General features: G+C 45.1%; 1 protein-coding gene across 1 annotated transcript in view; it reads right to left on the minus strand.

Moving 5' to 3' along the window:
- Nucleotides 1-27,504, minus strand: part of LOC146185518 (cubilin-like) — a 124,027-nt gene that overhangs the window by 25,850 nt on the left and 70,673 nt on the right. Inside the window, exons 41-53 of the mRNA XM_084606475.1 lie at nt 25,939-26,114; nt 24,450-24,590; nt 23,212-23,417; nt 22,366-22,568; nt 19,795-20,013; nt 17,810-17,956; nt 15,923-16,089; nt 14,861-15,017; nt 11,799-11,993; nt 6,678-6,800; nt 4,839-4,969; nt 3,202-3,415; nt 296-483 (exon numbers count right to left, since the gene is read on the minus strand). Coding sequence (XP_084462601.1) covers nt 296-483; nt 3,202-3,415; nt 4,839-4,969; nt 6,678-6,800; nt 11,799-11,993; nt 14,861-15,017; nt 15,923-16,089; nt 17,810-17,956; nt 19,795-20,013; nt 22,366-22,568; nt 23,212-23,417; nt 24,450-24,590; nt 25,939-26,114 — 2,267 coding nt within the window. The remainder of the gene's footprint in view (nt 1-295; nt 484-3,201; nt 3,416-4,838; nt 4,970-6,677; nt 6,801-11,798; nt 11,994-14,860; nt 15,018-15,922; nt 16,090-17,809; nt 17,957-19,794; nt 20,014-22,365; nt 22,569-23,211; nt 23,418-24,449; nt 24,591-25,938; nt 26,115-27,504) is intronic.

Below are 27,504 nucleotides of genomic sequence, written 5' to 3' on the forward strand. Positions count from 1 at the left end.
GACGTTGCAAACAGACCCTTCTTTTCTAGCTTATTTACTGCTGCTCTTCCTGTATGCGTTCACTAAAAAAGTACAAGACTGTACTTCGTGGCTGGGCAAAATCTGGCATGCATATCCCCCAGGAAGGCTGAGAGCATGGCTAGAATGAAAGCTCTCCCTTCACCCCTCTCTCTTTTTCTTTTCAAGTTGAACGTCATAAAACATGCATTCACCTGCAAACTATTTTCTCGTAATCCTTTGTACGTCAGTACTACCTTCGACAAAGGAGAGAAAGTATGTGTTTTGCCCTTCGCACCTGGACGTAGTCTGCAATGCAGCCAGTACTGGTCTCGATGTCGAAGCGACCCCGGAAGCTGAGAAGCGCCCTGTATCCGCTCTGCACATCCACCGTCCAGTCGCACTCGGTGTTGGCGGGATACCGGTTCGGGTAGTTGGGAGACTGCAGCCTCTGCTCACCCCGGCCGTGCACCAGGCCACCACAAGCTGCACAATCATTCATTCCGAAACGACAGCCGCTTTCTCGGAGAAATAGAAGTCGGAGGACTTAATGGCACGAAGAGTAGACAAGTTGGCCGGCGGATGGTTTATTTATCCAGTCAGCTACCGTACGTAGACACTGCTGAGTGCGAAGAGATGATTAAGGATCACTACGGATGGCGCATATTTGAGCTTGGAGAAAATGGAGGGTACCTGCAGGATGCACATTTGTGAAAGACTCTCTATCCGCAGCCTGATTACAATGATTTGGCTCAAGTCTTGCCTTGGTCAGATAAAAAAAAAAAAGAAAGAAAATACGTCTGTCAGAACATAAGTACCACCTGGACTTCATTTTTGCCCATCACTGCAGTCTTCTTGCGGCTGTATCTGCGTTTTAATGATTTATCAAGATTCTCTTATTGTACTAGCTATGGTGTTGATTCTTGGTATAGAGCGAGCGTGTAGTGGCAGTGTCTGCGCGATATTGAGAACAAAAGTAGTGTAAAAGCGGTCAAGCGAAAACTCAGTAAAGAAAAAATCAGAGGTATATAGAGAAGTGCAGACGATGAAAGCGGGCCGTGGAATTGCGTGACTGGAGACCTGCTGAAGTACACTGGGTAGATTGTGCTATAAAAAAAGACCACCGTGTATACACAATGATATTATAACCTCAGGCGTGCCAGAATATTGGAAGGATGCTAACATTATCTTAATCTATAAAGAAAGGGACGCCAAGACTTCAAGCATTTTGAGCCGATCAACTTACCCTACGTTGCCGGCAAGGTATTTACTAAGGTAATGGTGAATAGAAAAAAAAAAAAAAACAGCCAAGAACCAGTCTGTCTTCCGTAATTGCTACTCCTCATGCCAACAGTTAGGTTTTGTCTCTTTTGCATGTGCAAAATCTACTCGGGTATTGAAGGACGCTGTAGTATAGGACTCGTTATAATTTAAGCCTCCTGTAGTTATTTCAATCATATGACCCATAATTTCGAATGACTTAATCGAAACCTCAGCTGTCATGAGGGCAGCGCTGAACAAAAGTGAAAACGAGGGTTAGGTGAAACGACTAGAAAATATATGAAGCGGATGCTTAGCCCTACTAACTCCCCCTCGAGAAAGTAATAAGATCCCAACGAAGAAAGATGTTAGCCAGGGAGAGATGATCTCTCTGGCGAAATTCACCGCATGTCTAAAGGAGGTTTGTCAGCCAGGGAGGTATGACCTCTCTGGCGCAATTCACCGCATGTTTAGAGGAAGTATTTTAGATCTAGATCTAGATTGTTGGAAATAGAAGTTCATAAAAATACTCCAGTAATCTGCGAGTCGCTTATTACATTACCTTGCTAACTAAGAGGACCTATTGCAAAGCATATGATCAAGTACATAGACAGCCTAACTAGAAAGATAGGAAAAATCAACATACATACATGAAACTAAAGTAAGGTCTCGGAAGAAACAACGGTTTATAATAGGCAGCGAAGCGTTAGGAACGGTAAGGAAATGCGTTTACTCAGGTCAGGCAGTGACCGTAGATGCGAACCACGAGAGTGGGATAACCAGGCGAATACGGGCGGGGTTGAATGCATTTCCAAGGGAAGGAAAGAGGGGGTGGCAGAAAGTTAAGTGGGCGGATGAGGTTAAGACGTTCGCAGGGGTCAAGAGGATGCAGCTAGCACAGAACCGGCTTAATTGGATAAATATGGGGGAGGCCGTCGCCCTGCATTGGATTGGATTGGATTGGTACTGAGGCTTCCCTTTTTTACCAGGTGGACCAGAGAGGTCCTAGCCAAGTCAATTCCCTACTGTGACGGAGTCTGTGGGTATAGTCAGGCTGATTATGATTATAATGAATGTATCTGGCAGATTCTCTCAGATCATACATGTTAGTTTACTATTATCCTTCAAAAGGTAAGTGTACAACAGCCGCATATGTTACTTGTACCCACTTATTGAAGAAATGTGCAGCCTAAAAAAAAACAAAGGTTGAACTTAAATTGAAGACAGACATTTGAAGAGCGATGAAAGGTAAGATGATAGTTTAAACATTGAAAAACTGGTTAACAGTAGTTAGAACCAGGTAAAAAAGAACAGGATATAATCCCAGTCGAAATAAAAAAGAAATGGGCACATGCAAGATATGCAATGAGAGGGCAGTATGAACGGTCCTGTGCTTCTTGATGATAACGGACTGCATTTCGACAAAAGACAATGGTAAGAGCAGGTGGCAGAAAGTTAGGTGGCCAGATGAGGTTAGGCGGAAATCAAGTGGATGCAGCCGGTACAGGAATGGGCTTTGACGAGGACGAAGGTGATGGTTATTTTTATTTTTCTCGCTGTTCGTCGCAATCAATTATTGAACGTCAAAGTGCCGGTATTTACGAAATACTGACCTCTGAGCACGTGTTCTTTCTTTTATTCTTCTTTAGGCGCTGAGCCACCTATCCCAAGCATGGGAGACTTGTGAAGAAATTTATTCGTTGTGCCCACCTAGGGCGTGTTAAATTGAATGTTATAATTTAGTTTAAGGCATCAGTCATTGAGGACCCGCTTCTTTCACATTCACCATAATATTTATATTAGGATTCAAACATTCTCCGAGACTCACGAATATTTATTCTCCTTTTTTTTTTCTTTTTTTTTTTTTTGAAGAAGGGAGATTCTCCGAAAGGAACATCGCTGACTGACTGCATAGGCGGGAAGAGCGATTAGTTGGACTCTCACCCAGGCCGACGGCAGTGACACTGATGTTGAATCCCTTGGCGGTGCCCATGCCGTCGGAGTGGAAGATGAGCATGAATGCGGTACCGACGAGCGTCCCGGGGTTGCGTTGCCCGCAGTATTTGTTCACGCTGGGCGACAGGCCGCTATTGCCGCTCTTCACGTCCAGCCAGTCGGCGGTGCAGTTGTCTTCCAGGGTGAAGCTGCTGAAGTTCAGCTGCGCAGGATTGATGGAAGATTTGCATCTTCGGGCTTTGGAAGAGAAGTGTCGATGTGGGTTGATCTATTTATCGCTTGCGGATTTTAGGGAGCTCTTTTTTTTTCTTCTTTTCATTGCAAATGAGCGAAAATCAGGGCTGGCTAGATTGCGTTGAGTGCATTCATACGTTCGATGTATGGGAAGATATAAAAGGCAATAATGAAGCACAACCAGGACACGTGATTCTTTTTCTTGTATTGGTTTTTCACGAGCTGAAAGTTGGCTCTGAATGGATCCTTATGCTCAGTGCTTATGCTTCGTGACTTTACATGGAAATAAGCATTTCGCCCTGTCCGACCTCTGCTATTGCCGATAGCTAACGTCGCCATTATACGAAGAAATTATAGCTCAGCCAAATTAGTTGCGTTATTTTCGGGCAATTTAAGTTGTGTTCTGTGTACAGAGAATTACACAAATGTTTTGTCGTATCACTATACGAGTATTTTTACGTGTTATTCACACTGGTGCAGGGTCTAATTGAACTAGGTATATACGCTCAAAATGGTGAATGAAATAGGAAAGTAAATAATGAGAAGACATATCGACAAGGTAAAAAACAAAAACAAAAACAACAAAACAAAGAACAAAGTAACCATCTTTTGCCATTCCTTTATGTTTCCTTTACGATAGGATGTCTGCAGTATCGCATCAATCAGTATAATTTAACGGAGAAACGTCGTGCACGCGTTGACGTTCGCTGTTTTCAGTCTCTTGTTTTCTGAGGAATTCTAATAAACACTAAAATGAACCCATTCGACCACTTAAATACTGACGCTTTTGGGTGCCTTCATAATTTCCATACATCATTGCAGTCGTCCAGAGTATGCTGAGAAATCGGTACGCACATGCTCAGTACACAAAATTATCCGTAAAGAGTTATTAGCATAAAAGATATATGGAAACACTGCCTTATAGTAATCCAATATGCGAATAAGAAAAACGCAGCACACGAAGGTGAAGATGAAGAGCAGGTTCAATGGACACGCACAGCTCTTAAGAGCCATTCACTACGGGACTTGATTCTCTATATTTTTACCCACGGTCTCTTTAGCAACAATAAATATGATACCGATTATAATTCTGAAGTGCGTGTGCATACATACTTCCTGTACGCATCTCCTTCGCTCTACGGGTATGGTATGCGCCAACGCGTCCAAGTATCTACACTCGCCAATATAAAAGGACGCATCGTACGTGCAGGCTTGTCCACGTACTTGCCCTGCCATCTCAAGATGAGCCTCAGTAATGCCTGCTAAGTCGACACATCTTGAAGTGCGCATGGTTGAACAGTTTCAGGGTGCATTGATTTCATCTGCTTCTAATTGATCGGGATCATATTTCAGAAAAATACGAGTGAGAAATCAAAGAATATAACTCGTACCTTGACTTGCGTGCCCCACACTTCCGGCTCCACCACCCACACGCAGTCGGTGTTCAGAGGGTAGTTGTCGGGAAATCGAGGAGTGGTGATAAACTCCACGTTGTCGCTAACTCGCACTTTTCCCCCGCATTCTGAAACACGTGCAAGGGAGGCGCGTGTTATCCTCCGTTCAACGTTTAGCGACTTCTTAAAAGGGCACTAATGAAAGTTACAAACGATTTGTGCTGGGTATGAAACAAACAAACAAACAAAAAGCTTATTTCTGGCTCTCTGTGTCTATGTTCGTGTTTGTTAGGCACCCAAAGACGCATTTTGTTTCAGAAAATTTAATAGACAAATAAATTATTGCCCTCCACAATCGGCATTTTAATTAAAACTCACAACACCAGGACCGTAAAAGTATCCATGTTAACTAATCATTTGGAAGTGATTAGTGGTATTGCCTAACATTTCCTTTTGCGGTCTATTTTGTAGCGTGTCAGGTTTTCCTTTTTCATTAGAACGCCGCAAAAAGTTGATATAGGGCAAGTTCAGTTTTCTCTCAGCGCACCATATCTAAATTTCTTATAGAAAATGCGCCCCATTCGTTTGGGTTAGAGCTTTCAAACGATGCCTGCTGACAGCGTGCCAACGCTTGCTAATATGAACGTTTCGCTATAGACCGAAAATCTGTTTACAGCAACGCTAATATTAACACAACAAGAAAATAGGTTTTGCTTCACTTTGAGAATACATGATACTGATGAAGACTTTAGAGGTTGCGGACTGAGTCTTCTAAAGGCAGTATGCTCAAGCACATTTAAAAAATCTCGTAGCTAAATGTCTTAAAAAAAAACGATAAACAAAAAGGATCGGTCACGCCGCGATGTTTCGTGTGATTCCGGCATTATTGTACTTGAACCGTTTTTAAAGAATCGCCTTCTAAAGTAATTAAATCTTAAATAGAATGCCATATCTAAGTGTGCGTCAAAACAACACCAGAACAATGCAATGTCAAATATGTATTTTGAATGTCTTAAACAGTATCAACACACTACTTCATGCAAAACACTTTTTGGCTGTTATGGCTAGGAGGGGATGACCTATAGAGTGGAAGAGTTTCCACCATGTGTGGTTTGAACGTTCTTCGTCGAAATGTTATGAGAAGCGCGATTCCTTCACTGAATATACCGTGCTTATGTAGGTGAGGCCATCTCACTGCATGTTTATTTCTGCCATGCACAATATCTGACATGGCGCGCGATTGCGCGATTTATGCATTTCTGTAGTTGACTACAGATAAAAGACATGTGATGAAAGAGCGGCACGGGCTTCAAAGGCAAACTGAGCCAATCCGTTACAAATATTGAACAAGAAATAACTGCTAGTAATTTTCCTATCGGCGAGATGACAAAATTGCTTATGGTGGAAAGCTGAAGAAGTGTAATAACTGTTGCATAAAGATACGCATACAATGAATTGAAATTTGTGTAGCTTTTATTCCAAGTAAACTTTTGGGAAGTGGACAGGTGCTTATTTCCTGAAAGGTTTGATGCATAAATTTTCAGCCTACAGGAGGTATACGAGTTTTTTTTACAGATTTTTTAAATTTTGCACTATCTCGCTAGCCTAATTAATCTGAAAATTTTCGGGTTACTTGAAGTTCTGTTGATTTTATTGGATGGTATTAAGTTTCCGTTGAACGAGTTCCTCAAGGTAGAAACGAACGGAAACCAACGCCACAATTATTACGCGCACGCACGCACGCACGCACGCACGCACGCGCGCGCACACACACACACGCGCGCACGCACGCACACACGCACGCACGCACACACGCGGGGTGAGCGCGCTACTTACCATTGACCCGATAAGTTGCACTGAAGCCGCCTGAAGTTTCATTGTGTGCCTTCGAATAGTAGATGGAAATGTCTCCGGAGTCCGCCACAGTTACTTCCCGGTCCCCGGATTTGCAGAGGCGACCTGCTGAGCAGTTAAACGACGAATCGTCATTTATGAACTCTTTACATGCTAAAATGCCGTTTATGAAAGCATCTGCTTGTTTGAACGGGGACAGTTTGCGTCGTAAAAGTAATCACTTGCGACTGTCTGCTTAGTTGACAGCTATGCGGAGTTAAATGTATTTGTTACATAGATACAATATACGTCATTTCCTGTGATCACGCATTTTGATGACGCAGCTGGCTTGGTACCCTTTGCAAGACTGCACAACAGCCTTCGAGCTGTCTTCTGCCGTAGCCAAGGAACAGCTGCTTATTTGCCTAAGCACTGTCTGTCCAGGCGCTCATCGGGAGTTTTTGTGACGCCCCATTTTCGACCACGAAGTCCAGGTTTCCCTCTACCGTTGCGAGTGGAAGAGCGCCCCCGGTGCTGATGGCATCATGACACACATGCTACGCAACCTGAACGCCCCCGTCGAGGCTAGCCTCTGGGACTACTTCGACCAGGTCTCATCTAGCGGCAATTCCCTAGAGGTCTAGGTAAATACAGCAGTGGTCCTCATTTGGAAGGCAGGAAACTCAACCAGCAGCTCTGCACATGCCTGCTTCGCTAGCCTGAGTGACCTGCAAGTTATCCGAGTGAGTCACCTTCGAGAGACATACTGGGTAATTCGGGCCTCGATGTTATTGTCGCAGGATTAGATGTGTTCCCCGATGTGATCGCCATAGTCGAAGAGACAAAACAGAACAGTCAGGTGGAGTCTGCTGCTCCTAAACGTTCACGGAGTCTGATATCCTGCTCCTGCTCTATGCTTGAGGGGATTTCGATGCTCTAGAAATAGTGAGTAGTCCCTTACAGTTCGTAGACGGTTGCTCTCGGGCCTTTCAAAGTAGATTTAGGTCGCAGGTACTATAAGCTCATCGGGAGGCGTTCCCCAAAGATCCGGAATCAATCCTTCGCTTCTTCAGCCTGGTTCTTTCCTTGTCTTGTGCTCACCATCCTTGTATGTGACTGCTGGATCGGCTCCATCGTTAGCGCGGAAGACGTCACACTTTGGCATCTCGTAAATATTTGTCATCTCGTTTCCGACAGAATGGACTTGCAACGGGTGGTTAAACTGTTCAGACGTTCCAGACAGGAAGTTGGAGCCACTCCTACCTCTTCCTGGAACGTCATAAACGGACAGTCTATCTCCAGGCGACTTTATTTTCCTGTACAAAATGAGACCCATGCCTCAAATTGATTCTTGCAGAGAAGGCCTTGATTCCAGAATTAATCCGAGGTGGACGAGCTACCTAGCGCCTGCTGAACCAGAGTCTGGCTGGATCAGAACCTGGGTCGTGCTCTTATTTAAAGTAGCAGCACCTTTTGCTGTAATGTGTGCCCTACCATTGGTCACCCTTGGTCTTACCCGCCTGCGTCGGACGGAGACCATCCGATGCAAGTGGATACAGCTTCTAGGAGTCCCACAAAGGTTGCAGGTTCTAGCCAGTATTGCGGATGATGGATACTGCCCATGTATCATCTCCTCTTATCCATGCGGATCGCCTACGTCACGCACCAAAGGGAAATGCACTGTTGGCTCGGCTGCACTACCTTCCCTCATCACGAATAGGAAAGCTGCGTGAGACATACACTGACCTCGCCGGCCCCATTTCGGGATACACCGCCCCACTATCCTCCTCCATTTCGACCATTCATGCCAATAACCCAGGACCTTTACGGCCCTTTTAATGGCCGTAGAAGTCCAAGGTCCCTAGCTACTCTGAACTGTGTGAGATGGAGAAGCCATTTTGAAAAAAGGGAATCTCTATGGGACGATACTAGTGTTAATGAACGGCTGGGTATCCCTGACTGTCGGACAGAATTCGAATGCCCTCAGCATCGACAAGCTGGGTACAATCGGGATCTGCCGCATCGGTTAAACTTCCCCGGCCCACTAAGCTGGCCTTCCTTAACCTTGCGGCCGACTTCAAAGTACTCCGCCTACGACTTTCAGGGGCTAATCTGAGTCCCTGCTACAGAACATCTTCCCGGAAATCACCATCACCGCCCTCCGGACACACCTGCGATTTTAGAGGATCGTGGTGGCCTTATTGGTTGCCCTCCTACTTGAGACCCGCGAGGAAGCTAAAGCCGTGGCAAAGGCAGCCCATCAACTCTCTTCGTAGGTAACATCTGTCTTCACCCAGTTTGACATTTCCCATTGAAGTAATTGACATTTCATGGGGTAACTGCACACAGGCATAGGCATCGCCATAGGCAGCACTTTCAAGCGCCTAAAAAGCAAACTGGTGAGAGTGGAGCGCACCCCTCTCTTTCGGTTGCGCATGAGCTGCTACTGGACTCGCTCCCGTCTGTATGCCTGTATCGAACCGCCCTACCTCTCCTGCCCTACGTGCGAAGACGTGTGCAGCCTATAATTCTTGTTGTGCGCTTGTCCCACATGCATATACGATGTATAACTTCACCTCAGTCAACCCCGGCAAAGGGAATCTCGTCGCACGATCTCCTGTTCTCGGACAGCAACTAGCCGCCGACATCCCGGTGCTTCCTAGCTTATCTTAGATGACTCATACTTCTCCCCACTTTCTTGAGCTACAGCATTATCCCAGTGCACCTTGCCACCTAACCACATAACTCCCCCACTTTACTCAAGTAAAGCCCCCCATATGGCTGGAGGCAATGCGTTTAGTATTGCCATTAATTTACCACTAGGGATAACGAGGAAGTCGCCGCTCGTTCAATATGCGACAGTGCGCGATGGTGGCTCTCTTTGCTGTCTGGTTGAAGGCCCGCTTGTCCACTGAAGTCCATTAGTAACCATATCCCGGCTATTCTTATGATGACAAGGGGAGGCCCGCAAGGCCATTCCAGGTTCCGGGGTGCGTTGATGAGAGCTTCCATCACTGTGCTATGCGATGCAATTGCATGTATGACACTTCCTTGTTAGCTGTGGAAGACGTGACGCGAAGTGAAGACGTTAATAAGCTGTGTTAAAATGAACGGGACGGTAATTCAAATTTAGACCGCCTTATTTTGTGGGCGTTGATAAAAGTAAATGTTGCAGTAGTAAGCGCATTAATATATGCAAGCGTGTCCTGAGTGGTGTGAATACGAGCAAAAGTAAGCATCAGGACCACAATGTGTCTTTGCACAAAACATGGGCATTGCTTAATTACAGCATAAAGAGAGAAAGAGAGAAAGGGTGCCCAGCACAAATCGTTTCTAACTTTCATTAGTGCATCTTTAAGAAGTCGCTAAACGTTGAACGGAGGATAACACGCGCCTCCCTTGCACGTGTTTCAGAATGCGGGGGAAAAGTGCGAGTTAGCGACAACGTGGAGTTTACCACCACTCCTCGATTTCCCGACAACTACCCTCTGAACACCGACTGCGTGTGGGTGGTGGAGCGCACCCCTCTCTTTCGGTTGCGCATGAGCTGCTACTGGACTCGCTCCCGTCTGTATGCCTGTATCGAACCGCCCTCCCTCTCCTGCCCTACGTGCGAAGACGTGTGCAGCCTATAATTCTTGTTGTGCGCTTGTCCCACATGCATATACGATGTATAACTTCACCTCAGTCAACCCCGGCAAAGGGAATCTCGTCGCACGATCTCCTGTTCTCGGACAGCAACTAGCCGCCGACATCCCGGTGCTTCCTAGCTTATCTTAGATGACTCATACTTCTCCCCACTTTCTTGAGCTACAGCATTATCCCAGTGCACCTTGCCACCTAACCACATAACTCCCCCACTTTACTCAAGTAAAGCCCCCCATATCTCGTATTCACACCACTCAGGACACGCTTGCATATATTAATGCGCTTACTACTGCAACATTTACTTTTATCAACGCCCACAAAATAAGGCGGTCTAAATTTGAATTACCGTCCCGTTCATTTTAACACAGCTTATTAACGTCTTCACTTCGCGTCACGTCTTCCACAGCTAACAAGGAAGTGTCATACATGCAATTGCATCGCATAGCACAGTGATGGAAGCTCTCATCAACGCACCCCGGAACCTGGAATGGCCTTGCGGGCCTCCCCTTGTCATCATAAGAATAGCCGGGATATGGTTACCAATGGACTTCAGTGGCCAAGCGGGCCTTCAACCAGACAGCAAAGAGAGCCACCATCGCGCACTGTCGCATATAGTAGAAGACACAGGTTTACTGTCCTGCTCTAGGCGGAAGTGAAGAAGGAACACAGAGGGGTAGAGAAAAACCGAACTAAAACAGAGTGTCAAGTAAACAAGTAAGAACTTAGCGCTTGGTAGTGCTCGCATGTCGAAAGCAGTCGTCTTCTTGAAGAAGGAAATGTGGTGTGAATATTTAAAATGTGGAGACAAGCATCGGAAACAAGAGGATCTTTACGATAAAGAAGGCCAACAGTGACAAGCATTCACATATCGCCAGTAGGAGCCAAACCTGCGAATTCTTTATGCGGTTACTATTTCCTCTGTTTCGTAATAAATTATCGTTGAGGAAATAAGTGGTTAGAATATTAATTTGGTTTTGATAAGAATAAAGGAGTACTAGCAATAATTCCTATGTTGTTCTTGCTTTCAATGAGAGCTGACCTTCTCCATATGAACCATAGATGTTATATTATGCCTGGAAACGACACGGAATTGGTGGAAGGATAGTGAGGGCCACATCGAGAGCTAATTATTAGTGCAGACCACAGTGCATTCACAAGAAATATAAAGTGCGCTTTAGAGGCGCTCGGGAATAAATTGCTATTTTATGGTAGCATCTATCAAGTTTCTCGAGCTCAATGTTTTATTTCAGAACTTACGCTGATTCGATATTTTTACCGACGAAGAAATTGCGGTGTAATTCGTATATGAAGCACATTTTGCGGATGTAAGTAGGATGTTAGTCCGTTAATATATGCAGCAAAAGGGGAACGGTCTAATATACTCACCTGTAATATTCCATCGTGGGGAAGATACAATTAGACGCAAATTCGAAATGAGCGTATCGAGGTGAGATATGGTAGCTGATTTGCGCTCACGGGAGACGTGAAGAAACTCGGTCCTGCAGTTGGCGTTGTTCGCCGCGGTGACATTGATGCGGTCCAGGGTGACGGCAAGAGTCTGGTTCGGCGTCAGAGCCAGAGACCACTCGCAGCCATAGTGACTTCCGGCCGTCAGCGCCTCGGCGGGAGCCTCGAGCGTGCCGCTGGGCTCGGTCAGCTGGTGCCAGCACGCTGCGACACAAATCACAATAGTTTCAAGGCGGTCTGGTTGAAATGACAGATGAAATTAAAGTAGTGAGTGTCTATGACTTGGTATCGAACAGGGCTAAATATTCGTTCAGATTGCGTGGAGTTCGAACGGGAGAAAGAATTTTTAACTTAGTTCAGACGATAAATGGTTGGAAATGTCAGAAAAGCACGCTCGAATTAACGGACGTTCATGTGCGAACTATTGCCACCTTGTCCATCGAAGCAGCTTGGTAAGCAGTGGAAGGGAAATTTAATATGTTAGACCAAGGCGCGCAAGGAAATTTCTCAAGCTCAGGTGTATGTAACAGGAGGTAAAAACTGTTTCGAGGGTAATGTTAAGTTTTAGGTTTTTGTAGCGAAAGCTACTCTACGCTAGATTTTTCAAGCCGCCGACGTGGCACTGTGGCACCGTGGCACCGCGGAAGACGAAGAAGAAGAACAAGAACAAGAACAACAAGAAGAATGCAATGCTGGTTGTGTTTGATGCAACGCTCGGTCATCCGCAGCTAATACTTTCGCTCCACATTCGGTTCAGTGGCGTTGAACCCTTGCCAATTTTATTTTGAGTAATTAGACTTTTTATTTTATATTTAGTGTTGTTTTTAATCTCAAACAGTTCAATAAGCTTCACACACGTTTTCTTTAAGCACTATGCTAGGCTCCGATAAATGCCACTAACATTGCATTTTCAACGGAACATCGATTCTTCTATAAGGTCGACCAACCAGTCATACGGGAGGTTTCAGAGGCATTTTCAGTGGCTGTGATCACAGATGAAGGCGGTTATGTGAACGCGCATTCAAAATATTTGACCAAGGAAGGAAAGGTGTTTTTATCCACACAGAGGGGCAGGGGAATATGACCTCTGTCAGATCGACGCTTGCTGTTTCTCGCTTATGTTTCCCCAATTTTTAGAGCAGAAGTTCTGCTTCGCCTATGCCAATTGGATTGCAAAACGTTTATTTCGTCAGAACTCTCGAACTGTGTAGCAACATCGTCGTCTTCATCAGGAACCAGCTGCAGCACATTTGCACTCTGTGCAGTTAACATCGTCGTCTCGATGAAGTTTAATCTGCGCCGCTCCTACATTTAAGCTGGGAAAATGCGCCGCACACATAAGACACCTGTGCGAGCGCGGGCGAGGTCCGCGAGCGTAGTGTCGGGCGAATCCACAAGGCGGCGTGAAAAAAGACGCGGCGTGATGTAGAGGAGGCCACTCTCGCTAAAGGCAGAGTGCATAGCCGTGCCAGACAGGCTGCCGAGACGACCGAACAACGGGAAGCCAGACTAGCCCGTTGCTGGGATTTTGATTGGGAAATATTTTTTGTCAGCAATGAGCGATTTGTGGAGCTTACTAAGCACGGAGACGAGCCAAGATCTAAGCGGCAGGGAGTGCGGCCGTGGCCGACAGCTTACTCTCATGATGCTTGGCTCAAAGATAGTTGCACATCTACACTTGTTCCGCATACTCATTGCATTCTGATTTTATACCTAGACAAGTAACTTACAAAAACACGAAATTGTTGAAAACAAAATTTGAGGTTGAGCTTGTCTACTTGTGCCATTCATTCTGTATTTTTTTTAGCGCACCCATCTGTTAAAATTTTAGTTCGACCGTCTTGCGAACTTTAAAGCTTTGCTATACGTGTGAGATGCGACCATGGAACACGAATAAGCCTCACACGAACGGGACGAGTAGTTCAATAAGCGAACACTTTAGCTCTGCACTAAAAGCACAGTATGGTGGCGCTGGTACCCCAAGCTTAAAGACAGATTAAAGCGAAGCAACTGCCGATAATTGGCGGGCCCGCCAAAGCTTTCATTTTTTTTTTCAGTCTGACAACAACTGAAGTTCAGATTGTTTGCCAGCTATGCTCACTACCATGAAAAGCGCTCGCTGCTGTTTTATGCGTGAATGAGTCGTCGTATTTGGGCCGATCTCGGACTGGTTGGTTGGTTGGTTGGTTTATAGGAAGGGAAAGACGCAGTATCTGTCACACCTGCTCTGTGGACACCTGAACCGCGCCGTAAGGGAAGGGATGAGGGTGGGAGTGAAAGTGGATAGAGAGAAAGGGGGGCCGTAGTGGAGGGCTACGGAGTAATTTCGACCACCTGGGGATCTTTAACGTGCGCTGACATCGCACAGCACACGACGCCACTTCGTTTCGCCTCCATCGAAACGCAGCCGCCGAGGCCGGGATTCGATCCCGGGAACTCCGGCACAGTAGTCGGGCGTCTTACCACTGCACCACCCCGGCGGGGCAAGGGCCGATCTCGGACTGGGGATTTGAAAATAGAGCAGCAAAGACGTACTGGTACCTGTTCCTGAAACTTCATTTCAGTATGTAATGCAAGCTGTTTGTTTCCCGCGTGGCAGAAAACATAGATGTTTTATTGGAATTGTGACAGTGAAAACAACGCAAGTTTTGAAATAAAAAGCACGAATAAACTGTCGCGTTGAATGTAGCAAACGCATGAATAATATTAAGATATTAGTTCTGGTCACGAAGGGACGAATCCTGCTCCCAGATCAACATGCAACAGGGTTTTGATGTCTCCATGATAATGCTTGCCCAGATTCTAACGCGGCAAATTCCCTCAGTCTCATCTTCCTCTGCTTCTTTACAGCGCGGATTTGGTGTCCATGTAGATGCGTGACTATATTGCATATTCACTTCCCTATAAGCCAATTAACGCATTTTGTTTTTCAAATTCTTCATTTAAGATAGGGTGCTTCATGCCCGTCACGAACATTGATAAGAAATAAAATTCTCGTGTTGTCGTGCCGCTAATGTGCTAGTACAAACATCGATTGATGAGCCTAATCGTGGTTTGTAGTGAAATCTTACGCAGCTCCTTGGTCGTGTCATATGTTACACGGATTCCTTGTCCACCGGCGAGCCTCTGGAAGGTGTAGGATAGCACTATGCGGCTCTGGAATGACTCGTACGTGATGGGAAGGGCTCGGCCGCACTCCACGGACTTCCGGTAGAAGCGTTCCATCACCTGCGCCACACGCGAATTGGGGCATAAGTCAACGCGACACGAGGGCATCTAGTGATACATGAGATAATTGTAATAGGTGTATATCTTAGTAACTCCGCGACAGAATTATTGTATAGGGCGAGGAAAATGCTTAAAATCTCAGACATTTTGGGAACTCATAGGAGAGAAACATTTAATATTCTACCACCTCAGTAATTAATTACACAAATTCAATCGGGTCCTCATATGTCACATTGGAAATATACCTTGCTTTCAGGCTGCTAGTTATAAGCCTTAAATGCTTTTTAAAAGTTCATTGCGGCTGATATTTTTGAAACCATGATTCCGCTTTGTTGCGGCCCACCGGCGGGCAACCCTTAAATTTTATTGGATACGACTTGACCTACGATTCAATCGAATGCGAAGCGAATTTCTTAAAATCCTCCAACAAATGACAATGTCGACCTGGCATATGTACTTCTTGCATGATGGTTAAAAAAAAGGAAAAAAACTAACAGAAGTTCATTGCGGAACTAAATGATCGTGAAGCATAGCCTGATTACACAACGTTACCAATTTGTGACCTACAACGCATTAATTATGGCGCCAGAATGGAAGGAGGATACGTAGACGAAACTAAACGTAATTGGGTGAAAATTTCGGTCACACTCTGGGGTCTACATGCTGCGCTGCGGATGGAACAGCGCATGCGTCAACAACAGCGTCTCTAGAACCCGCGGAGCCACCGTTACTGCACATCACGGAGATAGAAGGCTTCTTGCTCCGTGGGTATACCTCGCGCTGAACACTCTACCTTTCAGGGTAAACGAGCCTCTATTTATCTCTGTCCGGAGCTACGGACGAAATCTGTCAGAATAACAAGGCGATAAAACTACGAAAGACTCCGGGGAGGCCGCCCTTCTAACCTGCAGTACGGCCGTGCAGTCGTTGACGCTTCCATCGATAGTGATCGACACCCTGTTCCCTTCGGGCGCCGCGATAGTCCAGTAGCAGTGGCGTCGTTCCTCCAGGGCTCTCGGGAATCCGGGGCTCGTGAAGACTCCTTGATCTCCCGTGTGCTCTCCACCGCAGTCTGCGCAAATGTGCCGCTTATATTCGCGATATATTTGCGAGCCTTCGGAAGATGAGTGTAGGAGAATCACCCACTACAAATAACAGATGTCTTTGCGCATATAGAGATATATAGCAGTAATGTGCTACTATACCAATGCACTGTGGTTGTTTCCCAAGCTTTAGAGCTTTGAGTGGCGGCAGACAAAGTGGGTGGGCCCGGGGAATTAAGGGAAGTAAAGAGAAATAACAGCAAATGCATGGCGCGGTTTACACGTGGTGTGCAAGTTTTCTTTTAAATTTTCTTTTCCACGGGAAAGATCGGGTACAGGAAACAATTTCTTGGAAGCATAATGGTCGCGACCGTTGGTAGATATGACACCGCATAGTTTCGGCTGCTTTCGCTTTCTCACGAGGCTTCAAAGTCGTATTGTGAGGCAACTTTCAAACCAGACAGATTCATGCACTGAAAAAGGAAACAAGGTTAGTTACATTTATAGAAATGGGCAAATTAAAGACAGGGGTTTGTCGAAGCATTTCTTGCTTCGTAGACATTAACGGTTGAGTCGCAGGTTATGCAAGATATAGCCGAACAATGAAACGAGACCAAAAGTGGGAACATTTTTTACTACTAGTCAACGGGGGACGGGGGAAGGGTAAGGGGCAGGCCGTGTTGAATGTTTCAACCTTCCAGGACGTGGGGCGGGCATTGTCAGGCAGTGTGCAAAGATCCAACTCAACGTCCTACACATACAGAAAAGCAACAACAGCAAGCCTGAAACCGGCGTCCTAGAGGAGGGCGCTGAGCCGACTTAACGCTGCCACCGGAGTCTTTTCGCCACGCATCCGCAGCCGATGCAAGTTGATCGGCGCGGATCTCTCGGCGTCATCACCGCGCAGTTTTAGTATTGAAGCAAAAGCTTCACTGGACTAGCTGCGGAGCTTTTCGCGTACGCCACAGTTTCGCCTTCAGCCGACCTTCAACCGCGCGATTATCGGCGCGCAACCAGCTCACCGCGCGCTTTATATTCGTATTCTTCTTCTGCTGCTGTTTCGCTTCTACATCGCACACCTACTTCTTCTTCTTCTTCACACACCTGGAAAAATTTCATTCGTGCCAGTACATATCTCCACAAATATACAACATTGAGTGACACAGTAGCACACAGCCTCCTAGTTCCCTGCCTACCCTCCAGTCTACTGCGGCTGTACCGACGGCGCGCCGCTTTCGTCTACCAGAAACGTGCACATCGTGCGCGGCCAGCCAGAGCTATACTTTGGCTTGGTTCAAATTGGCTTTAATTGGTTGCTTAGTTGATAATGCCGACGGTGCTAGCATATCTTCCAGGCACCATAGTGCTAGTGTGGCCTCTGAAGGTGATGATGGCGATTTACATGCGGCTGAGGCTGCGGTTCCTCGGTGCCAAAAAAAAAAAAAAATTCTTACACGGGCAGCGAATCAGGAGATATAGGGCATTGATCGTGCAATCGAAAATGTTTGGTAAAAAATTGGGGTTGATCGGAGGTGTTGGTACATATGCAGCTAGTGCGCAAGGAAACAAAACAAAACGTAACTGCTCATGCAACGCGCGGACGCCAAGATTACTACAGTTATATTCTTACAGACTGATTATGATTATTTCAAATCTCTCTTCCGTTCGCTCAAGATGTCTCTACAGTACGTTCTATAGTATTGCGTTATCTATTCGCCGGTGCAATAAGGAGCAAGGTGATGAACTCACGACTGAATTCGGCATGCCACCGCAGAACCAACGAACGTGCGTTGTGCCGCGTCCCAGAGCTCAGCTTGACACGCAGGAACATGGAGTTCTCAGAAGACTGCACGTCCAGCGTAGAGTTGGAACCGCAAATCTGAGCCAGCAGCGGGCCTGTGGACACATTTATTGAGACGCTTTGGGCTTTAACGCTGCAATAAACCATAACCTTGCCCTATTTCGCGCATTATAAAAAATCTGTACTCGCCCGCAATCAGTCATAATGCTAGGCCAGTATAGCATGTAAAAAGCACAATATGTGTTCGGCATCTAAATGCAAAAAAAAAAAGTGTAAGAATAATAAGAATAATAACTTTTGTACAGCCGTCTCAGTAAGTTGTTTTCCATAAGTTATAGGAACTGTTGATGTGTATTCATATCAGTTTAATTTTCTTAAATTGTTCCATGTAGATGAAAATGTTTTGTGCGAAATGTATGATTTTGAGATGAAAATTTTTCTTGTGTAATTAGTATATGGTAGAAGTAATTGTAACCATTTTCCACTGTCGGTATTATGTGCGTTTTTATGCTAACAGTATGTGAAATGACAAACTGTTACTCATACATGTTTTCAATTTTTAATGCCAGAATCTGTGTGGGGGGCAGGGACCTCTGTCAGGCTTTCACATAGCCTTTAGTCCCTGCCTCCTCTCGCTTGTACGAGGAATCGATAAACCAATTCCAATTCCAATTTCAATTAGAGCTAGACTTGTCTCAACAGACATAAGAAGGAATACTACACAGGTTTTCCTTAGATGTACCGTACTTTATCTGCCCTAAAGAGTTGAACGTGTGAAAAGTTCCACAAGAAGTCTGCTCTAACATTACAAAATTTATGTGCAGTCTGAAGAGTACTCCTTTTTGCGCCTGTTCCCGTATTGTAAATTAGCTTCGTTACAAGCAGAGTTGTACCCAAATGATTACTGCTAATCGATTAATATTTATAATTACATTTTTGTGTAATTTTGTACAAGATTTATTTATCCGAAATGTTAGTGTTTCAAAGATGCAATCAGATTTTTTTTTGTGTGTGTTTGATTACAGATGGAATTACGTTGATTACTTTTGATTACCGGTGACAAATTATTTCTTTGCAAGAAAAAAAAAAGACTACAAGGGTGAAGCGTTCGTGACGATGTTACTGCGTCCAATTGTTCGGCCGCGCGACGGTGCGCATGGCTGCCTGTCGTGTTACGCTATCCGAAGTTTTCGTTTTTGATTAGCTAGCGCCATCTATAGACGCTTCTTGCGGTAACTTGTGCCTAGCTAATTTGTTGTATTAAATAAAGTTTTTGCTTGACATTAAAAGCTTCTGCGGCCTAATCTCCAGCGCCTTTTCACAGCGCAAAATGTTGCAAAATCGGCGACAGAAACTTTGAAAAACAACTCCTGGTGCCATTAACAGAATGTAAAAAATTTCATCAAGCCGCACTAGCCTTATTGCAGTTTCAGCGAGTTTGTGCTATGGCAATTAATTTCGAGGAAATTAAACGCATTAGTAATCTGTTATCGTTCCGTAAATATTTAGTTACTTTTTCAGGGCTGTAATTAACCAATGTAACCAGTTACATTTCAGTTGGATTAATTGTAGCCATAATTGGTTGCTTATTTTCTGTAACGTGTACAAGACTGATTACAAATGCCTTCTTATTTCATGCCTTCCTTTTATAATTTGTATGTTTGTTGTCTCCAGAACATTGTTTTGTGTACCATTCTACATGCAGTGATTGTGTTGAGGCTACTAAGGGGTGTGAATGAATAAACCGACATGCGTCAAAATAACTTTTTTCTAACAAGTATGTCTCTGGGCATAAGTACAGGATGAAGAGCAAACAGTTACAAAAAGGAGTGTAGGTCAGCATCGAAGTATTTTGGCATTGAGATATTTCCCAATACCATACTGCTTATGATTTACAACGTTGTAGCAAGCCTAGGCTGGCAGAGAGACCCACCAGTGCGATTGCCGTCGCGGACCTCGAGGAAGTCGGCGCCGGAGCAGTCGGGGCTCTCGCTCAAGGTTAGACCCCGCACGGTGAGTGACACGAGGGTCTGGTCCGTCGCGCGCAACTGCCAGGCGCAGTCGAAGTACGAGCCGTCGATAAGCTTCTCGCGCAGGTCTTCCAGGTTGCGGCTTCGTTCACTGAATGGCCACAGGGTGCCGCCACACTCAGCTGTAAGAGCGAGAAATACAGTCAACCTTTCGCAAAACGTTTTAAGATTCGAGCGTTAGGTGACAACAAAACAGGAGAACAGAAATGTCTCAAAGACCTGCGCGATGACATCGTGAAGCACAGCTTAAGAGGCCGCTTTCAGCACCGCTTACAGAAACGATTGCACAGATCGATAGCAGGGCTGATTGCTGCGCACCTTAGAGAACCGTGTATTGAAGTTGGACGATATCTTACGGAGGCGCTTTATATGGCAGCCCAGGAGGTCGTATTACAGTGCCACCTATACAATAACATGCAGAAGTGTTTAAAGGACCGATTGCTTGGCCGCTTATAGAACGATGGTACATGGACAGCGAATACATTCATACAGGACACATTGATGCATGGGTCCAATCTGTTTACTACGTCATCCGTACCCTATCGTTTAGTGTGGTCAACAGAAATGAAATCGCACCAAATCGTCCGGAAGCACGGCATTCTACGCTTACAGAGGCGCTTACAGAGGCGCTTACAGGGCCTCTGTTCAGGACCTGCAGCGGCGCACAATGTGTTTCACTCACGTTTCGAGAGTGTTTATCCGCGACAAAAGAACTTTCACCAGGAAATATTGTTGTTCATATTTCTTACGCTCTCAAAAAGATTATGACATACGTTACCCGTGATTTCACTGTATATTACATGATGGTCGATCCGCCGTATTTCATCCTCAGCCTGACTACACCTACTGCATGACAAATGTCTTTCCCATATGCTCATCAATTATCTCGGCATAATTAGGCCACTGATATTATCTGCTTTATTGAACTTGATCATTGACTCTTAGCTACTGTAGCCGCTGACAAAGAAAATGTGTTCGAGAAACGGCCACGCGAGGAACATGGCTTCCTATCCGCTATAACGGCATGCCAATACTAGTTAGTAGTCGCCGCGACATTTCCGCTTCCTGCATTTCCGCATTCCTTGAAGAAAGGAAAGCTCCGAATCCCAGAGGAGTGGACTAAATGTGCGCTTTCAAGTTTACTTTATAATATGCCGGCATCATCACAGCAGTTAAGGTCCCTTAATAAACCACACTGCTTATAACTTTTTGGCAACCAATATACCTGCCGTTATGCAGCTAAATCAAGATAGTCGATATGTACCGGGTGGTCGAAGTCATAGAAAGAAAATGAAATCAGATATGTTTGAGTTGTGTTGGGTTAAGGTATATATGCAGCTCAAGCTATCATGCGCTCAGTACGACTTGAAGAATTAAGTAATGACTAAATTTGGGAGTAGAAAGATGCAATTTTCAGAAGAACACAAAGAAAATTTGGAGATTCTTAAATAGATAGAAATTTTATTGCCACATTAGGGATCAACGGGTGACGAACTGGCGGCAAGGCACACTTTAAAACTAATGACAGAACTGAGGTGCCTCCTTTCTGCGAGCAACGTAAGATCCAGCTAATGATATTTTTCGGTAAGAAAAATAAGCTTGTCAGACTTTTTTTTTTTTATAATTGCGTGCAAACGACATAGTGCCTGTATATGTAGTTCTGTAACTATTGAGTTTTTTTAAAATTATGTTGCTTTTGAACTACACAGTACAAGTACTGCTTAATTAAGGCTCTAGGAGGACTGTTTAGCAACCTCTTGCATTAAATACTCTGTATGTGCCTATTTCGTCTTCATTTCAGTCAAGATAAAATTTACAAACGTTTGTTCTCTGAACCCCTCTGCTCGCATGGCTATTTCTTAAAGTTACCCCAATAACTTTCATACTTCGTTGCACTATCCTTCGTCGAATTTCAAGACTTCGTTAGCCTCTACCTTTAAGCTAGGACGTGTGTTCGTGCTGAAAAAGTGCAATTATTATAAACTTCACTTTTGAGAGACGCTGGAAAGCTGCTATTAATGACCCGAAACGTGTCTGCCAAATGCAGCCTACTCCATTCTTATTCCCTTAGCTATTTAATTCTCTTGGTGCGAATCTACGATCACCACACTTGTTCCTTATCACTTCCAGGGCCTAAAAAAGCGTTTCCAATTTCGCCCTGCTGAATAGTCACCTGAATAGTCACCTGTTGTTATGGTCCCTCGGATGAAACGAAGGGATTCGAATAGGAGACTAACATAGCAGGGAGCGGCAGAGAGTCAGAAAAGCGGATGAATCTTTTGTGTTTGTAGGGATAAGGAATCTTCGGGGAGGGGGGGGAGGACAGATGAAGGTCACTGAGAGAAGTCGTTGCCCTTCGGTTTACGTAGATAGGATAATAATGATGATGTTAATGACGACGGAGTTAATCACTGAACCACTGAACCACAATTTTAGTGGAGGCACTGAAGTAGGAAATGCGCATATCAACCAACCCAGTGTGACGGATGCCCTGAATCCCAGGTAGTCCCCCGCAGGGTTTGTCTGCACGTAGCGCAGAGCGACGAGGTTCCCGGATGTCACCAGGCTGTCACCCCGGTCCGAGCCGCAGAAGACGCCCAGCGATGGAGCGTTGGCGGTTCCGCCATCGAACACTTCGACGTAGTCGCCGCGAAGCTCGTTGCGTACTTCGTGACAGCTGCGGAGATGGCATGTAAAGCGGCGATGCCGCAGATGTGTGTCAACCACAGTGAAATGTTCCTACGATATTTATCATTTGTTGCTTACTGAAATTATGGAAAACTGCTGGCGTACCGTTAGGGTATAGAGAACTGCATAACATTTACGCATTGAACGCATATCAGGTAGTAATATTTATTTGCAGTAAATAAAAAATGCGAACACCAACAAAAGATAACTGTGGTGAGGAGTTAGGTGGAAAAAACGCGACAGGAGGGAGCAGTGAGCTTGTATGGCGAAGAAAAAAAAAAAGGGGGGGGGGGGGAGGGGGAGTTTCAAAGCCGTTTTAATAAGCGGGGTTGATTAAGTGCACCGTCGCATGAGAGCGTTCAGTTTTGATCGCTCGATTTCAAAATATATTGCTGCATTTATAGATAATATCCAAGTTTCATGCTGTCAAATTTCAGCTTGGGAGGTGACAGGATACGCGCAAATTAAAGTGCATGAATTTCACTTTCAGACGTGGTCCACCATGTTAAAGCGCTTGTTAACCTGTCACAAATTGGCTTCGGATAAGAACAGGTCCGCAAAGCGCTTCGCAGCGCGTCTACTCGAATGCCTATAGTGACGAAGGTGGAGTCAAAGCAGTGCGGCTCTCTCACCCGTGGCGCATGTGGAAGGCATCGGGAAAGTCGACCCTGATGCGAGACCTGGGTGGTCCCCGGACGATCCAGTCACACGTGACAGCGTGCGAAGGGGCCCCGTGCGGATAGCCCGGTGACTTCACCTCGCCGCTCTTGCGCTCCCTGCTCAGCTGGAGCGGGCCGCCGCACTCGATACCCGACTCTTCCCAGCTTATGCGGAATTGCTGTGATCGCAAGGCAAAGAAAAGAATACCAAAATGAAGGCATAGTGTTGGAGGTTGGTTAACGAAGCGGACGCGAACAATAATGCGGAGAGGGTAAGGTAGTGGCGAAGGCAATGACAATCTGAAACATTTATGTTGCTGAAAAAAGAACGACAAAAGTAAGGAAGGCGAACAGAACAGACTCTTCTCCTGTGTGTCTTTTTTTCGTGTTTCATATAATTTACGCTGCAGTGTTTATCATGAACGAAAGCGTACCCAACTCTCCGCCTTGATTCAGTTACAGGAAATTGTGCATTATTTTCGCTGGTAACGACGCGAGCTCAGGGCAGTGCATTGTATCTATAAGAGTGCTGACTGTGAAAAGCACCGCAAGCAATCCGCAACATGTGCTTGCTGCGCAAAGCATACGTTGCAGGTCAGAACAATGTATACTATATGCTGCATATATATATATTCTCTACTGAAGTTCGTGTGTTTGTATTTATAGGTAATAGTGCTCAACATGGCAGCACAAAAATTATGTCCACATGCTTTTCTCGACTTTTTCCGCTTGGCTTTAGCTACCTCCAATATAGCCCTTACTGTTTCAGCGCATGGTACATACGAAACATTAAAGAACATACACTGGGAACGAAGCTCTTGCACCAAGAACTAGCTGGCATGGTGTTATACCATTTGAAGTAGAAATTGTCAACTGCATTAAATTATTATTTGAGTTCCGAAAAAGTTTCAAAGGGATTTGACACTTGGACGCGCCTATACTTTCCTAGTGAGACTCTGACGCATGAGCACAGAACACGAGAGTAGGTAACGTCGGTAAACTTTCATGGAAAAAGGCAGTTGGTTAGGCGACAAAGACTTAATGATAACACCTTTCTAAACGTAGCATTTAAAAATAATGAAATGAAATGTTATATTTGGCGTCAACGTCAGGGCCTCTGAAGGTCCGACATACTGAACTACGCGTCACAATAGATACACGTTTCATTTTTCTAAAACTTAGATTTTGGCAATTTCCGAACAAGGACTTACCCCCTTCTGTGGGCTATTACGACGGTAGACTATGAACGCATTTGGGGAGGAGGTTTTGGGCAGTTCCTGTTGCCTGCTTGAGCTGCCGCAGAACTTCCCCTGACCCAGAGGGGGAGAGTCACTCTGGCCTCCGTTGAGAACCTGTCCAGAAGACAAGGCATCGCTGGTCAGCAGACTCGTAATATCCAAACAAGCGAGTACTTTTTCTTGTACATTTCCGCCTATTCTGTAACTAGAGCGTAAAAGAAGGCTTAGGCTACTGCACACGTTTTATTGAAATATCTAACTTGAGTGGACATTACCACTCGACCAAGAAGTTCTTAAATGAACCAGTATTAGCTGAAAACGCATAAACATTATCAAAATGAGCTTACATTACGTAATCCATTTGTTCTTACGAAGATAATAGCTAGAAATTCACTGCTTTGACTTTACTAGAAACATGTTACACATGGCTCTTATTATGAATGTCCGCACGCTGCATATGCGTTACTCATGCACCCGCTGGGACATCCCAACTTTGATGATGTCATCATCACTTTCGGCCCCAACGCGGAGCTATATTGCAGAACGGCAACTTAGGTATTTGTTTTGATTTTATGGCATGCACAATTTTCGTGATATATATATTTGATAACGAAGGTGTCTCGAACGAAGAAGACTGCTTGATGTTTAAAACACTATAATGACGTATTTTAATACCAACTATTTACTACAAAAAGTAAATATTTCGCGTTTTCTGCAATACTATAATATCACTGATGTTTCCGCTGTCTCCATTTAGCTGGAACGGTGACGTTTGGGCGAGCCTACCCAGGTCTGATTTACCCAAGTAATACTTCTGCACATCTGTTGGCTAGTGGAGGTATGTGTATGTTCGTGAGCAAACTATGGAATGACTCATTTGGATGCTAGGCTGCTTAGCCCGAGAAGGCACTTTTCCGTGAGTGCTTCTAGCCTGCCGTGACGGTGAGGTACCGTGCACTCGCATAACATGTAATCGTTCGTTTAAGCGAGGTGCAACGGCACTGCCAGCCAGTTATCAGACTGAGAGGTGGTATGCTAATGAAAAAGACAACCGCTCCTTTCGACGATGTTCAATTGTATTGTCGACTGGTTGTTGGAGTTCAAGCTTAATAGCACTGCCAACATGTCCTAATATTGAGGTATAGCACACTCATCAAATATGTAACTGAACCTTTACATAGGTTCACCTGCACCGCTAGACGATCGTTCGGCTGACGTATATCACACTTAAGGAATGCGTGATTGCTCCTTCTCTTTAGGTTCGTTAGTAACGCCGGTCGTTTGACTTTCAGTAACCTGATGGCTCTTACTATAGGTTCAGAAACCTGATGTGCAAAATACTCGCGAAGTATGCTGTCTCTCACAAATACTTGGCTTCCTATAATATTTCCGCCTTTTATGGAGCGCAGTACACTCGCTAAATTGAACAAGGTTTGATGGCATTTGCCATCGGTTATCACACCTGTATAAACGTTTCGCGGCAGGCTCCCCCATCCGAGGGTAGGTTGATACTCTCGATGGTGATTTTCAAAGGCATTCTTCGGTCGGAGCTGATGCGCCAGCGACAGACAACCTCAGTGTCCAGTATGTCACTCTCCTGGAGTACTCCCGAAGCCTCGGTGATGTTGCCCCCGCACACTGCGTGGTATGAGCCGGAAAGCAAGATCAAGGCAGGTAACGGAAGCTTCTCAACATGCATCTGGGCTCCCATGACGCAAATTGAAGGGCATTTTTCAATTTATAGACTCAGTATCAAAGCCTCTTGGTTACCAAAGTAAAGCTGAGGTCTATGACTCTCTATACTTTCATTCTGTGGGCATATATTGCAGGAATAATGACGCGATAGCTGATGACGTAGATTACAATGAACGACAGGCTGCTGGAAAAAGAAGAGAAGAACTGGAAAAATTCATAATTGGCACCCGTATTTGTCAAAGTTTTTGTGACTACCCGGAAAAAGCTTACTGCCTTGCTGCGTCAAGTTAAAAACTCCCATTAAAAAAACAAAAAAAAAACGTGGTCGAGATGGTATGTGAAACGACGAACACTGCATCCAGTGCCATAAGCTGTCACCATGGCTAATGGTAATGGATGCACCTAAATTTTGAGACCGCCGACACCGAGTAAGTGGAACATTGCGGTGGTGAAAACAAATTCGAAATAGTTCACCGGAATATACTGACGGGCTAGCCAGAGGCAGAACAATATAATGTAAACTAAGCCACTAGATAACGACGACGACAGAAAGGCAGAAACCGCACTAACGTATTGTGATGTTCTCTTCGTTTGTGTCGTACAACATATTGTTTCGCGCGTCTTTAGATGAGTAGTTTGTGAAGCGCAGTGTAGTCAACATAGTAGTACCAGAAATGGGGTCTGGTGCTCTTCTTGAACCGGCACGAGTCGCTATAGTAAATGCGCAAACCCGTCAAGGTGCCCGACCCCTCCCTCTCTAATCGCGAATTTTACATTCGAAAATTATCAGTTCTGGATAGAGAGCACGGAACTGTGACTCAACAAGTTTCGTAAGCTAACAGTGCGTAAGAAAGCAAAAGTGTTTGGCTATAACAAATTATTGTTGCCAACCAACCGCGACTGGCCTACAGAGATAGGTAGATATGGTTAAGTATCTGTTATTGGTGCGGCTGACTGTCACACGCGGTTGCGGCGACGAGTCTTTCCTTTCGATATTTTCTTTAAGATCGTCTCATTCCCTTATATTCCGCTTTTTTGCATGCAGCGAGGATTCTGCCCTGGCGGGAGATAATACGGACAGGCTCGTGTACCTTAGTTATCTTTTCTTTATCCAGTCCTAATAGGAGAGGCTATTCTTAAAAAAAGAAATACAGTTTTGAGGAAAGGAAAGGCGTAGTAGCAATGTCAGTTCACGGTAGAGAGAACAGTGCACATGTGAAAGATGTCAGCTGTCCCGCTAGTATCTTCTGTAATCTCTGGTGAACCAGCGTAAATATCATGGAAGACCAACTAGCTCAGCAGAACAGGGTGAGGGTTCGGACTAGTGGGTATA

This window comes from Amblyomma maculatum, chromosome 6 (assembly GCF_055883805.1).
Source record: "Amblyomma maculatum isolate TAMU_Amacu chromosome 6, ASM5588380v1, whole genome shotgun sequence".
NCBI classification, from domain to species: Eukaryota; Metazoa; Arthropoda; class Arachnida; order Ixodida; family Ixodidae; genus Amblyomma; species Amblyomma maculatum.